This window comes from Poromitra crassiceps (genome assembly GCF_964638095.1).
Source record: "Poromitra crassiceps genome assembly, chromosome: 16".
Classification (NCBI taxonomy): Eukaryota; Metazoa; Chordata; class Actinopteri; order Beryciformes; family Melamphaidae; genus Poromitra; species Poromitra crassiceps.
The window spans coordinates 220,303-234,583 of NC_139645.1; the positions used below are offsets into that span (position 1 = coordinate 220,303).

Sequence of the window (14,281 nt, forward strand, 5' to 3'; positions counted from 1 at the left end):
TGTTGTCTCTGGACCTATGTAGGGTGTTGTTTTGGGTGTCGTTGTCTCTGGACCCGTGTAGGGTGTTGTTTTGGGTGTTGTTGTCTCTGGACCTATGTAGGGTGTTGTTTTGGGTGTTGTTGTTTTGAGTGTTGTTGTCTCTGGACCTATGTAGGGTGTTGTTTTGGGTGTTGTTGTTTTGAGTGTTGTTGTCTCTGGACCTGTGTACGGTGTTGTTTTGGGTGTTGTTGTTTTGAGTGTTGTTGTCTCTGGACCTATGTAGGGTGTTGTTTTGGGTGTCGTTGTCTCTGGACCTATGTAGGGTGTTGTTTTGGGTGTCGTTGTTTTGGGTGTCGTTGTCTCTGGACCTATGTAGGGTGTTGTTTTGGGTGTCGTTGTCTCTGGACCTATGTAGGGTGTTGTTTTGGGTGTCGTTGTCTCTGGACCTATGTAGGGTGTTGTTTTGGGTGTCGTCTCTGGACCTATGTAGGGTGTTGTTTTGGGTGCTGTTGTCTCTGGACCTATGTAGGGTGTTGTTTTGGGTGCTGTTGTCTCTGGACCTATGTAGGGTGTTGTTTTGGGTGCTGTTGTCTCTGGACCTAGGTAGGGTGTAGTTTTGGCTGTTGTTGTCTCTGGACCTATGTAGGGTGTTGTTCTGGGTGGTATTGTCTCCGGACCTGTGTACGGTGTTGTCTTGCGTGTTGTTGTTTTGGGTGTTGTTGTCTCTGGACCTATGTAGGGTGTTGTTTTGGGTGTTGTTGTCTCTGGACCTGTGTACGGTGTTGTTTTGGGTGTTGTTGTTTTGAGTGTTGTTGTCTCTGGACCTATGTAGGGTGTTGTTTTGGGTGTTGTTGTCTCTGGACCTATGTAGGGTGTTGTTTTGGGTGTTGTTGTCTCTGGACCTGTGTACGGTGTTGTTGTTTTGAGTGTTGTTGTCTCTGGACCCGTGTACGGTGTTGTTTTGGGTGTTGTTGTCTCCAGACCTGTGTACGGGGTTGTTTTGAGTGTTGTTGTTTTTGGTGTTGTCTCTGGACCTGTGTATGGTGTTGTTTTGGGTGTTGTTGTCTCCGGACCCGTGTAGGGTGTTGTTTTCAGTGTTGTTGTCTCTGGACCTATGTAGGCTGTTGTTTTGAGTGTTGTTGTCTCTGGACCCGTGTACGGTGTTGTTTTGAGTGTTGTTGCTTTGGGTGGTGTTGTCTCCGGACCCGTGTACGGTGTTGTTTTCAGTGTCGTTGTCTCTGGGCCTATGTAGGCTGTTGTTTTGGGTGTTGTTGTCTCTGGAGCTGTGTAGGCTGTTGTTTTGAGTGTTGTTGCTTTGGGTGTTGTTGTCTCCGGACCCGTGTACGGTGTTGTTTTCAGTGTCGTTGTCTCTGGACCTATGTAGGCTGTTGTTTTGGGTGTTGTTGTCTCTGGACCCGTGTACGGTGTTGTTTTCAGTGTCGTTGTCTCTGGACCTATGTAGGGTGTTGTTTTGGGTGTTGTCGTCTCTGGACCCGTGTATGGTGTTGTTTTGGGTGTCGTTGTCTCTGGACCTATGTAGGGTGTTGTTTTGGGTGCTGTTGTCTCTGGACCTATGTAGGGTGTTGTTTTGGGTGCTGTTGTCTCTGGACCTATGTAGGGTGTTGTTTTGGGTGCTGTTGTCTCTGGACCTAGGTAGGGTGTTGCTTTGGCTGTTGTTGTATCTGGACCTATGTAGGGTGTTGTTCTGGGTGGTGTTGTCTCCGGACCTGTGTACGGTGTTGTTTTGAGTGTTGTTGTTTTGGGTGTTGTTGTCTCTGGACCTATGTAGGGTGTTGTTGTTTTGAGTGTTGTTGTCTCTGGACCCGTGTATGGTGTTGTTTTGGGTGTTGTTGTCTCTGGACCCGTGTACGGTGTTGTTTTGGGTGTTGTTGTCTCTGGACCCGTGTACGGTGTTGTTTTGGGTGTTGTTGTCTCTGGACCCGTGTATGGTGTTGTTTTGGGTGTTGTCTCTGGACCTGTGTACGGTGTTGTTTTGGGTGGTGTTGTTTTGAGTGTTGTTGTCTCTGGACCCGTGTACGGTGTTGTTTTGGGTGTTGTTGTCTCTGGACCCATGTACGGTGTTGTTTTGGGTGTTGTTGTCTCCAGACCTGTGTATGGTGTTGTTTTGAGTGTTGTTGTTTTGAGTGTTGTTGTGTCTGGACCCGTGTACGGTATTGTTTTGGGTGTTGTTGTCTCCGGACCTATGTAGAGTGTTGTTTTCGGTTTTGTTGTCTCTGGACCTGTGTACTGTGTTGTTTTGGGTGTTATTGTCTCCGGACCTGTGTACGGTGTTGTTTTGGGTGTTGTTGTTTTGAGTGTTGTTGTCTCCGGACCTATGTAGGGTGTTGTTTTGGGTGTTGTTGTCTCCGGACCAATGTACGGTGTTGTTTTGGGTGTTGTTGTCTCCGGACCTATGTAGCGTGTTGTTCGGAGTGTTGTTTTGGGTGTTGTTGTCTCTGGACCTATGTAGGGTGTTGTTTTGGGTGTTGTTGTCTCTGGACCTATGTAGGGTGTTGTTTTGGGTGTTGTTGTCTCTGGACCTATGTAGGGTGTTGTTTTGGGTGTTGTTGTCTCTGGACCTATGTAGGGTGTTGTTTTGAGTGTTGTTCTTTCTGGACCCGTGTACGGTGTTGTTTTGAGTGTTGTTGTCTCCGGCTGGAGGCCAACAGCCGTAGCGGTGAAGAACGGCTTCACAGTGGCGGCGGGCCTAGTGGAGGAGGTGAACAAGAACAGGGCCGTGATGGAGAAGGGAGCAGTGCTTGTCTTGGTCGTTATGGGGCCGATCCATGCTGTCGTGCTCGTTACAGCGGTAGGCAGAGCTGCGGTCACTTTAGCGGTCGACACTGGCTCTACCGCCTCTGGCCTGACAGCAGGGGGTGCTGTCGGAGGATATGGGGGTGATGCTGTGCTGGGCAGCCCTGGAGCCGGAGAGGCAGCGGTGCTGACCGGTCGGGTCGGCCGCCCTGGCTGTGCCCTGGATGTAGACATGAAACGTATGAAAATTTCATATCACGATTATAGTGACCAAAATTATCATAGCAATCAGTATTATCGTGGTATAGTTCAAATTTGCTGAAAATGTAAAAAAAGTACTGATACACTTTCAAAGCGCTAATCATGGTGACATGGTTTTAATGATCACTAAAATTTGAAATGGTACTACTAACCATCAGGAATTTGATCATGGTTTATCGTCAAAGCAGTCGTCGGTTCATACATACCTGGATGTGGTGTGTGGGGTGCTGACAGTGGGAGCTGTGTGTGGGGGAGGGGCGCCCGGGCGGGTGGAGGGGGTGGCGCTGGTTGCCGAGGTAATGGCTGCAGATGTCGTGGCGGCGCTGGATGGCGTGACGGGTGGCACGGCAACTGGAGGCTTAATGCCTGAACCAAAACAATAAAACCTCTGTTAGAAAGTGAAGGAGTGAGACAGACAGGGAGAAAGACAGGCAGACACAAACAGTAGATAGTGTGTGATACAGACAGGAGTGTAAAGAGGAAGTCAAAAGGCCAACACTTCTCCTGGGTCCAACCCTCTCAGCATGGAGGATTAGACCACTTCAACATCTCACTAACTGATCTGATGAATCAGTGCAAGGAGGCAATACCTCATTTCACATTTCACTATGACCTTCGTTTTGAGAGAAAATATAAAATGTACTGTAATTACCCTCACGTTTGCGCTCCTGTTGGTTCATTTAATTCAAGAGTGAAAACTGCTATTTGTAGAGTGTCAGATACTACACACTTTACTGTACATTTTTGCCTTTTAACTGGATCTCTTCCCCAGAGAAACTTCAAATGAGTGCAACAGTAGAATCAGCTTCAGTTTAACTCTTTAACATAATTTTAGATTTATTCCCTCAGTAAATTCGCTACCACAATGTGTGTGACGTAAATTCATACATATTTGAGAAGCACAATATTAAATATAATTATGCAGACATATGAAGAGAATCAGTTCAGATTCACAAACATGAATCAACGTAAATTCATATTTATCATCCACAGAACACTTCTCCACTCATGTACATATTGTATATATTTACTCGATTTGATTGCACTTGCAACTTTCTGATTGTCTTTAGTTATCTTTCCTACTTCTTATCTCTGTATATTGATGTGACCGCTACGCTGCATACAGACACTAAGACAAATTCCTCGTATGTAACTTGCATACTGTGGCAATAAAAGTGATTCTGATTCTGATGAAGCCTTAGATTGGACTTCAGAGGAGATCCAGAAATATGTCAAATTACGGAAGTCCAACACCAATGCACCAAATGCGGTTTCCTGAGTAGATGGGATACTCACAGTCCTCCACATAGACACACCTATGGGTGACCTCATCCACGACCATGTGGGGGGGGCAAACAGGAAGACAGCCCTCCACTCTGCAGAGAACAACGCAGCATGACACTCATGTAAACAAGCTATATTGTCTGCATATATAGAATATAATATATAGCTGCTTTTCCACCGTATGGTACCAGCTCAACTCTACTCTACTCATCTTTTTTGGTTTTCTAAGGCAAGGCAAGTTTATTTGTATAGCACATTTCATACACAGATGCAATTCAAAGTGCTTTACATAAAAATCATAAAAAAGAGCAGAGTGTCAAAAATAACATCCAAAAGGTCACAGTGCAAAATTATAGCAGTCTGCATACTTACATCGTAAGTTATGCACTTAAATTATGTACTATTGTGAATTAATTCATGCAAGTGTGTTTTTACTAGTTTATATTAAATCCTTTGGGGAAAGTACCAGTGTAAGGAAGTTTGTTGAGTTTCGCAGGATCCTAGGTAAGAGCTCGCGATGAGTGATCGGTCAGAACCACAGAGATGTCTTTCAGGCTTTATTGGAATATCATGCAGAAGTATCAGGCAGATAGCAACATACAGGAAGGGGTAGCAGATACAGCTAGCTTAGAGATAGCAGAGAGATAGGATAGCATAGAAGAACATCGCTTTTATACCTCAACACATTCGCGGTATGACATCATTGATGACCTCACGGGCTCCTTCGGATCATGGGCGTTACCCCACGAACAGGCCTGATGGTGGGGCCTTTTGGAGTCTTTTCTACAACCAGGTTCCATATTATTTTCCCTCTGGGATAAATAAAGTACTTTATCATATTACCTGGTACTTACTCGCTCAAGACGCTCTCCATGAAAACAGCCCTCCTTTCTGGCTCTCACTTCAGCCAAAAGGGTGAGCGAGCTGTGCGCTCTATCAGTGGCACAGTCCTGCCTCTCGATTAGGGAAGATGGTAGCGCGGCTACTCTGCTGCCCAATCCCTCCTTCATACTGAAATCCCTCCTTCATACTGAAATCCCTCCTTCATACTGAAATCCCTCCTTCATACTGAAATCCCTCCTTCATACTGAAGTCCCTCCTTCATACTGAAGTCCCTCCTTCATACTGAAGTCCCTCCTTCATACTGAAGTCCCTCCTTCATACTGAAATCCCTCCTTCATACTGAAATCCCTCCTTCATACTGAAATCCCTCCTTCATACTGAAATCCCTCCTTCATACTGAAATCCCTCCTTCATACTGAAATCCCTCCTTCATACTGAAATCCCTCCTTCATACTGAAGTCCCTCCTTCATACTGAAGTCCCTCCTTCATACTGAAATCCCTCCTTCATACTGAAGTCCCTCCTTCATACTGAAATCCCTCCTTCATACTGAAATCCCTCCTTCATACTGAAATCCCTCCTTCATACTGAAATCCCTCCTTCATACTGAAATCCCTCCTTCATACTGAAATCCCTCCTTCATACTGAAGTCCCTCCTTCATACTGAAGTCCCTCCTTCATACTGAAATCCCTCCTTCATACTGAAATCCCTCCTTCATACTGAAATCCCTCCTTCATACTGAAATCCCTCCTTCATACTGAAATCCCTCCTCCATACTGAAATCCCTCCTCCACTGCTCTCCTCAGAGGACATCTGCTCAGCGGCATCGTGGGCTTCCGCTGGCCCCTTCATCCGCTTTATCTGAGAGACGTCTCAGAATCGGCATGGTGGCTCAGTGGTTAGCGCTGTTGCCTCACAGCAAGAAGCTCCCGGGTTCGAACCCCGGTCTGTCCCAGGGCCTTTCTGTGTGGAGTAGTGCTGCACGATTAATCGAATCGCAATCGCAATCGTGATGTCAGCACGTGCGATTACATAACCGCAAAAGTGTGCGATTATTTTATTTTTTTCACGTCTTTTTGAGTGTGTGTGTGTGTGTGTGTGTGTGTGTGAGAGCCTCTTCTAAACTAACGTTACACGCGACGCAGCAAACACACGTTTCTCTGCCATCACACTGGGCATCAATACTAGCGGGAGACTTCTCCCATGGACTCCCGCAAATAAATAATGTTATGTGCAGCAAGGTTACATATTATCTACCGAGAGGGCGAGAGAGAACATCCATGATCGCTAACAGCAAGCTATGCTAATAACTAGCTAGCAGTTCGTTCAGAAACGCATGTAAACAGCCGTGTGATCAGTGAGAACTCAGTAAAATAAGGAGAGAGCTGCAGGTGCTTATGCAGAACTAGTGCGCGATTAAGTACACAGTGGGGATGACCCGCTGTGATGAAGAATATAACGAGATTAACAAGGTTGATAGCAAAACACTGTCGCAGCTGCCAGCACTGGCAGCATCACCTCCAGGCTAGCTAACTAGCCTGTCACATGACGCCTTCATGGTCCCTCGTTAAAAGTCTGCAGATGCACGTAACCTCACCTCTCTCTCAAGAAGCGTCACGTGAGTGTGGCGTTTAAGGCCATCTGTTGCTACAAAATAAATACCGTAAATTCCGGACTATAAGCCGCGGCTTTTTTCCCGTTTTTTGGCCCCTGCGGCTTATATAACGGTGCGTCTTATCTATGGATTTTTTCAGAAAAAAAAAAAAAAAAAAAAAAAAATCTCTCTTTTTTAGCACTCTTTCTAACTATAAATCCACTTCTGTTTTAATTTCCTCTCTTGCCCTCTTTTCACCACACCGCGGACACTGTGTGCACTGTAAAAATAAACAACGGTGGTGTTGTGTTATGTTGTTTTGTTGAAATGTTACGGTAATACGGTAAATGGGAGCTTCCTCAAACAGCCATCTCTTTCCCGACAATCCCCTCTGTGCGTGACCACTTACATATGGTAATTACGGTAAGCAAACGGCCACAAGCCCATCAACTCCCTCCCCCGACTACCAGGAGAAAATCACAAACTTCGGCGAATTCACACAAAGGAAGATCAAGGAATATTCCATCGAACCGGAGCAGATCATAAATATGGATGAAGTGCCTTTGACGTTCGACCTGCCACTCACTCGGACTGTTAACAAGAAGCGCCCTGGAGGATTCTTTCACCAAAAAAAAGCTTTGCTCGTTCTCGACAGCATGAGAACGAGCAGTAGATGATCATGAGGTGGTTTTTCAGACGTGTCGATATAGCAGTTTATCGCAAAAGTGTAATGGAAACACATTTTTCGCATTTGCACGTCATGTGACCCATATTATCCCTTGGAAAAGGAGCGGAAAATAAGTTTGGTAAGTAAGGTTCGATAGCCGTGTCAAAACCTCCGCAGCAAGTGGAAAACTTTGAAGCAACGCTACCTAGCAGAAAGACGAGTGTTGTGCAAAAGCGTAGCCGGGCAAATTAGATAATGTTTAATGGCAGAAATCGGTCCATGGTGACAGCAGGCTGCCTGTGTGCGCGCATTTGGCACAGCGGCGAGATGAGAGGATGAAAAGCACACACTGGTGCGGTGGTGCTGTCTGAAGTGAATACAGTGACTGTGAGTAGGCTAATACATTGCACACGTTTCAGGTGCAATTATAGAACCAAATCAGCCTTTTCCCCCCTCCATCTCTAAATCGGACCAGTTGTAGGCTATTAGGCTACCTTTTTTCCTCTGCCTGTCGCGCTGACTGCATTCACGCAGCCAGCAACATTTTGCGACTCATTTTCTTTTGAATTGATAATCAGGCTCGTTTATATGCATTGTAACTTCATGTTGGGATTTCCATTGACCATTGGTTGGATTTGAGCATGCAGGGGACGGGATATGGGGCAGATCCCCGTGCGTAATCACTGTGGCAGCTGCTGCAACGGGGAATCACTCAAACGCAACTTCAATGGAAACGCCTACAAGTCGCAATTGTACATTGTCGAAGTTGTAGAAATATCGCAATTCTTTTGCGAAAAACTGTAATGGAAACACAGCTATAGATGAAGAGGAGTTCGTTGGTTTTGAGTGACAATGAAGGAGAGAGGAGAGTGGTTGACGAAGCCACCCTGAACCTGTTCGTTTCCGACACTGAAGATGAGGACTTTGGTGGTTTCAGTACGCAGGAAGAAGAGGAAGACGAGCATTAGTGACTTGACTTCTCTGGTTACAGGTTTGCTGCACATATAGCCTATTGTTGTGTGATTTTGTCTGGGGATTAGTGACCTGACTTTTGTTTTGTTTTGTTGAAATGTTAATAAATGGGAGCTTCCCCAAACAGCCATCGCTTTCCCGACATTCCTCTCTGTGCACGAACCCTTTCATATGGTAATTAAACATCAAAACACCCGCGGCTTATAGACCGGTGCGGCTTATAGAAGAAAAAAATAGTCAATTTTGGTCCCGCGGCTTATACACCGGTGCGTCTTATAGTCCGGAATTTACGGTAAACGGGGTGTATCATTCATTAGTATTGCTGGACAGACATGTAACTAACTTTGTAACTTTGCTGAGCCATATTCTATGTCTTGTATGTATAACACAGTGCAGTTTCTATTTGACTGGTGTTTCTTTTTTACATGTTTGGGACAGGCAAATGTCTCAAAATGTTTTATTTTTTTGTAAAGATAATTTAATTTCAATTTTTTTATTTTTTTATTTTTAATATATTTCAAATTGTAACATATTTCATGTATTTTAGTCTGTGATATGTGAAACTGTGGTATTTTGGTCCAAGGTTATCATACCGTCAAAAACTCATGCCGGTTAACACATATGTCTTGGTCATGCCCCAGTTTAGTTAGTTATTGGGAGTCATTTTTTAACACAGTATCTGAAATAACACAGTCTCAGTTTGCACCATCCCCTCACATAGCCCTTTTTGCAAGAACATCAGAGGGACACATTACCACGAATATTCAAACTAACGTAATTGCCTTTACCTCCCTAATTGCACGCAGAAGGATTCTCCTGTTGTGGAAGTCCTCTTTACCCCCATCGTCTAAATCCTGGATAAGTGACGTACTCATAATAAGACCTGATGGTGGCCCTGTGTTGAGTGTCGCAGTGAGCGCGGACCCATCAGGCTTCGCCCTTATCCAATGGACGAAGTCCAAGAGAGGGCCGAGGCTGATTTGAAAAACGATTTAAAGAAATCTCTAGTTTTATGAAATCAGCGAGGTCATCTCTTGGCTTGAGGCTCACTGCTCCACTAGGTGAAGAATGTCTTATTAGGAGCAGAACGCCGGGTGCAGCGCTCTTTTATTGAGAGCACCAGCAAGGGGCGTGGCCATAAGGCACATGGTGTCTGAGAGAAAAGTCTTCACTTGGCAGGGGAGCAGGGGAGCAGGCTCCAGGGGAGCAGGGGAGCAGCTCCAGGCGGCTTGCAGGTGCTTAACATTGAGAGGAAATTAATGAGTAGGCATTATAACTGGAACGTCGCTGTATGGACTGGAAGTCAGTCTAGAAAACTTCTCGAGTCTTGTTTATTGATCATTATTTTGCAGTTAAAACTCAACAGTTTTGGCGCATTGAACCAGCAAGATAACAACCAACATGATAGATAGCCTACTGATTTATTTTTGCATGATTTGAGCAATATACCTGCGTGTGCCACTTGTAATAATACAAACTGTCGCCGTTGGAAACCTCAAAGGAGGGCAAACAGGCTATTAACTTACAGCCTGATTAAAAGGCATCCAAAATTACTTTGGCCCATCCAAAATTTTAATCCTGGTGCCATGGCTGTTTTATTTAGAATCATTATTCTATCCAAATACATCTTCTTAGTGACATATTCTTGTTTGTTGTTTAGCATAACAAACGGTCTTACTCATTGACGTACGGTTTAAATGATGTTACTTTGTAGACGGACCTGGCGGCTTGGTTTTTTTGGTCTCGAGGGCAAAAGTAGGCCTGGGTGATATGGTCAATGCCATGATAATCATAAGGAAGTCATAAGGAAATGAGCAAATATTGATGGTTAAGATCAATAATGACATCACAACAGTGTAATCCTGTTCATTTAAAATGAGATATTCCTCGCTTCTCTTCCGAAGTCTCAAGGTCCTTACACATCGGGAGCGTTTTTTTCGTGCGATTAATTCGCACGTCAATAATATTTTCCGAACCTATATCAGTCAATGCAACCGTGCATACCAAGGGCGAAGTTTTGCTCAGCGTTATTGCGGTGTTTATTTTTTCGAACCACGGTCGATTTTTCAGAAATTCGCTTCCGACGTGTACACATATGTGGCTGATTGACAGGTGGGTCAAAACTCGCATCGCAATTTCGTGCCATATATTCGCATCGCTCTTGATGTATAAGGACCTTCACTCCAAACTTTTGGTGAAACTTGGCAGCTCTGGTGTTAGGCTCTCACCGTGGGATGGTGACGCAGGCTCCGGCCCACGGGTCACTGCAGGTTTTGAAGCAGGGACTGACGCAGGAGTCGTACCTCCACTGGCAGCGAGGAGCGGATGGGGCGTCCGGCCCGGGGCCTGAACACACACACACACACACACACACAAACAAACAATTCTTTAGTATCACCATCACAAACTAAACTAACACAAACACACCACTCTTCTTTAGTATCACCATCACAAACTAAACTACACAGCAAAGACACACACTCTCACTCTATTTCTATTTAAGTTCATACCTGAGGAAGGTTCACAGCACCAAAAGGTTGAAGGTTTTATCGCACTAAAATGTTTTAAAGGGACAGTTCACCCCAAATTCTAAAATAAATATTTGTATTCTCACCTGTAGTGCTATTTATTATTATTTATGTATTATTATTTATTAATATTATTATTATTATTTATCCATCTAGCTCGTTTTGGTGTGAGTTGCCGAGTTTTGGAGATATCTGATGTGGAGATGTCCAATAGAATGAAAGTGAATGGCACTGGTGGTCAAAGCGGCAAAAAATTAAATTGGAAAACTCAACATCAATGTCTCTTTCCAAAAATCATGATCCGCTTACTCAAGATAATCTGACCGTGTTGTGAGCAGTTTCATGTACGAACTATTTTCTTTCGGTCTGCTGCGTTATAGAGAGCCAAAGTGAAATGTCACTTCCTGCTTTCTCCCTGTACCAGCGCTGCGAAAAATATGAATGGCGGTGGACGGAGAATAAGGTTACTTTTTTGATCCCGTTTGAATTGTGCCACGGGGTACCAACGCTAATTGTGTCAATTTAAAACATAACTTTGCATGTCAAGAAAGTCACAGTTTGTCGTCAAACTGAAACGTAGGGGTTAGTTTCGTATAAATGGCCTGCATTTATATAGCGCTTTTATCCAAAGCGCTTTACAGTCAGTAGGTACATTAACCCATTCACACACCGATGGCGGCAGGCTACCACTCAGGGTGCTGGCACACCAACGGGAGCAATTTGGGGTTAAGTATCTTGCCCAAGGACACTTCAACATGCAGACTGGAGGAGCCGGGAATCGAACCGCCGACCTCTTTTATCCAAAGCGATTAGTGGACGACCCGCTCTACCTCCTGAGCTACAGCCGCCCTTATAAATAATAATTATGAATGTGGAAACGTGTTATAACGTTACAGCCTGACTCCCGTTTATTGTTTTAACAAAGTGTAAGTAATAGGCAGACCCGGACACTCGGCTACATCACTATAGCCCTTTTCAGACAAGTCATAAGATGCTGTTCAAGTACGGATAACGGATAAATTGGCTCGCCTGGAGTAACCTCGCGTCACAATCTGCGTGGGTAAGTGAGCCCCTGCAGGCGTGACGGGGATTCTGGGCAAATGTTGACATGTTTAAAAAGTTATGCCTCCACGTTTTTATGTGTTTCATAGCGTAGGCTATGCTATGCAATGCTGTAAGTAATATACAATACGTTGCTGCTGCATAAATAAACGTTTTATTGAGGAAAAAACGCATTTGGTATGGTTTGTAAAATTTTGTATTTTTAATTACAATTAATCGATTGATTGATTGTTAACGTTAGCAATGATCGAGTTTGGAATTTGCGGAAAATGTACATCCCTACTTCTAGTTAAACCAAACTTCAGTGGAGGGTTGGAATTGGGGGGTTAGATCACCATATGATTCCTGAGCGCAGCACTGCTGCCGCTCACTGCTCCCCCAGGGAATGGGTCAAATGCGGAGAACAAATTTCGCACACTCAGGTGGGAATCAGTGGGACTTTACCTTTACCTTACCATTCATATTTTTCGCAGCGCTGGTACAGAGAGAAAGCAGGAAGTGACGTTTCACTTTGGCTCTCTATGATGGATCCCACAGCTATTCTAGGCAAGATTAGTCATGTGCTTGTGATTGGTTTACCCTGATATTTTTACCCTAACCCCAACCAATCATCACTCCTCATGCCTAAACTCAAGCTCCTCATGCCTAAACACAATGCAATCAGAGACAGAGTAGGGCGGGTCTTGCCTAGAATTCCTGTTGGATCCATAATAACGCACACCTGCTGGCAGCTAATGGGTGTAGTTCGATCAAAAGAAAATAGTTCCAACATGGAACTGGATGAAATGGATTATCTTCAGTAACGGGGTCTGTTGAGTTTTTCAAATGCTTTTTTGGTTGGCGCTTTGAGCACCACGAGTGCCATCCAGTATCATTGTACTGAAGAGAAGGCAGAAATCTCTACGGCCGATAAGTCCAAAACTCAGCAACTCAACATTATGGCCCGGGGGCCCTCATGATGGTTCTGTCTGGCTGGAGGTCGAAGACAAACCACAACATTTTACTTACGAGCTACAAAATTCCAATGAGATGACATAAATTGGCTTTTATTTTGAAATGCTTGTGTGCCCTGAGTGTGCTTCTTTGTTTCAGTGGATTATCCAACAAACTCATTGTTGTCATAATTGTGGAAAAAAGTAAAATGTACACGTGAGGAGGCTATATGATGTATATATATATATATGTGTATATATATATATATATATATGTGAGGAGGCTATATGATATATATATATATATATATATATATATATATATATATATATATTAGGGGTGTCACGGTACATGTATTCGTCCCGTGAGTTTACGGTAGGACCCTCACGGTACGTCGTTTCACGATACATGAAACGACACGACGAATACGTCAAATCCAGAAGCACCTAAACGCTGTTTGAACGGCATTGAATTGAATTGAATTAAACGCCACAGAAGAAGGCACACCAAAACAACACAAGGGCCATAGAAATCCGCGTTCACAGAATGGGACGTTTTGTGGCGATAAGCTGTTTTGCAAATTCTGTCAACATCAAGCCAACGAGGTAAGCTTGCCAATGTAACGTTACGTAGCCGCGACAAAGTCCTTTATAGTTGCGTGTTGTGGCTAAACGTTACATAACACTGACAAAGCTGTTAACTTGTAAACAAGCAACATACATCGCGTGGGATGAGTGATGCGGTCAAGCAGACATCTGCGGATGCAGACAGGCAAGCTGCGGTGAGGAAGAGGCGATGACTCCTTGTCATGTTCCAATAATCCATTAGATGACCGAACGTAATCATATTATGCTAAACAAAACAACTCACATCCAATAACGTTAAGGCGCTGACAGGGTTCTTTCCCGTACTTACTGGGAAAGTGAAACCCACCCCGTTGTCTGTCAGACACAGACAGTGGGGGTATCAACAGGGTTTAGAAGTTTTTCTTCTTCTGCCGTTTTATTCTTCTTCTGAACATGTAGGTATTTTGACGTTGACTAAAGAAACACTGCCGCCTAGTGGCCGCTTTTAGATAGGATTCCAAATTAGTGCTTACATCAAACGCAAATGCTACATAAAACAAATACAACAGGGGGAGGGGTTGGTGGGAGTATTAGGCTACTCCACACATGCGCTCTGTTTACAAACTTGTGTACAATAAAGATTTAAAGTGGGGGGAAATGCCTTTGCCCTGTCAAACAGCTGGAATACAGACATCTGACAGGGAGGCGCACCCCACACTTTGAAAATCACTGCTCTAGAGTAAAACCTTTTGTGTGGATTGCCTAGATCTTATTAAATAGTGGACATTTATTCATTCCCACATATTAGACACTATTTCTGATGGTAAAAATAGCGTAA

General features: G+C 44.2%; 1 protein-coding gene across 1 annotated transcript in view; it reads right to left on the reverse strand.

The window, feature by feature from the left end:
• The window catches only part of otog (otogelin), a gene marked incomplete at both ends in the record, with an annotated part of 184,575 nt that overhangs the window by 44,913 nt on the left and 125,381 nt on the right, over nt 1–14,281 (reverse strand). Inside the window, 5 exons of the mRNA XM_083652849.1 lie at nt 201–2,087; nt 2,606–2,953; nt 3,201–3,360; nt 4,291–4,370; nt 10,583–10,700. Coding sequence (XP_083508975.1) covers nt 201–2,087; nt 2,606–2,953; nt 3,201–3,360; nt 4,291–4,370; nt 10,583–10,700 — 2,593 coding nt within the window. The remainder of the gene's footprint in view (nt 1–200; nt 2,088–2,605; nt 2,954–3,200; nt 3,361–4,290; nt 4,371–10,582; nt 10,701–14,281) is intronic.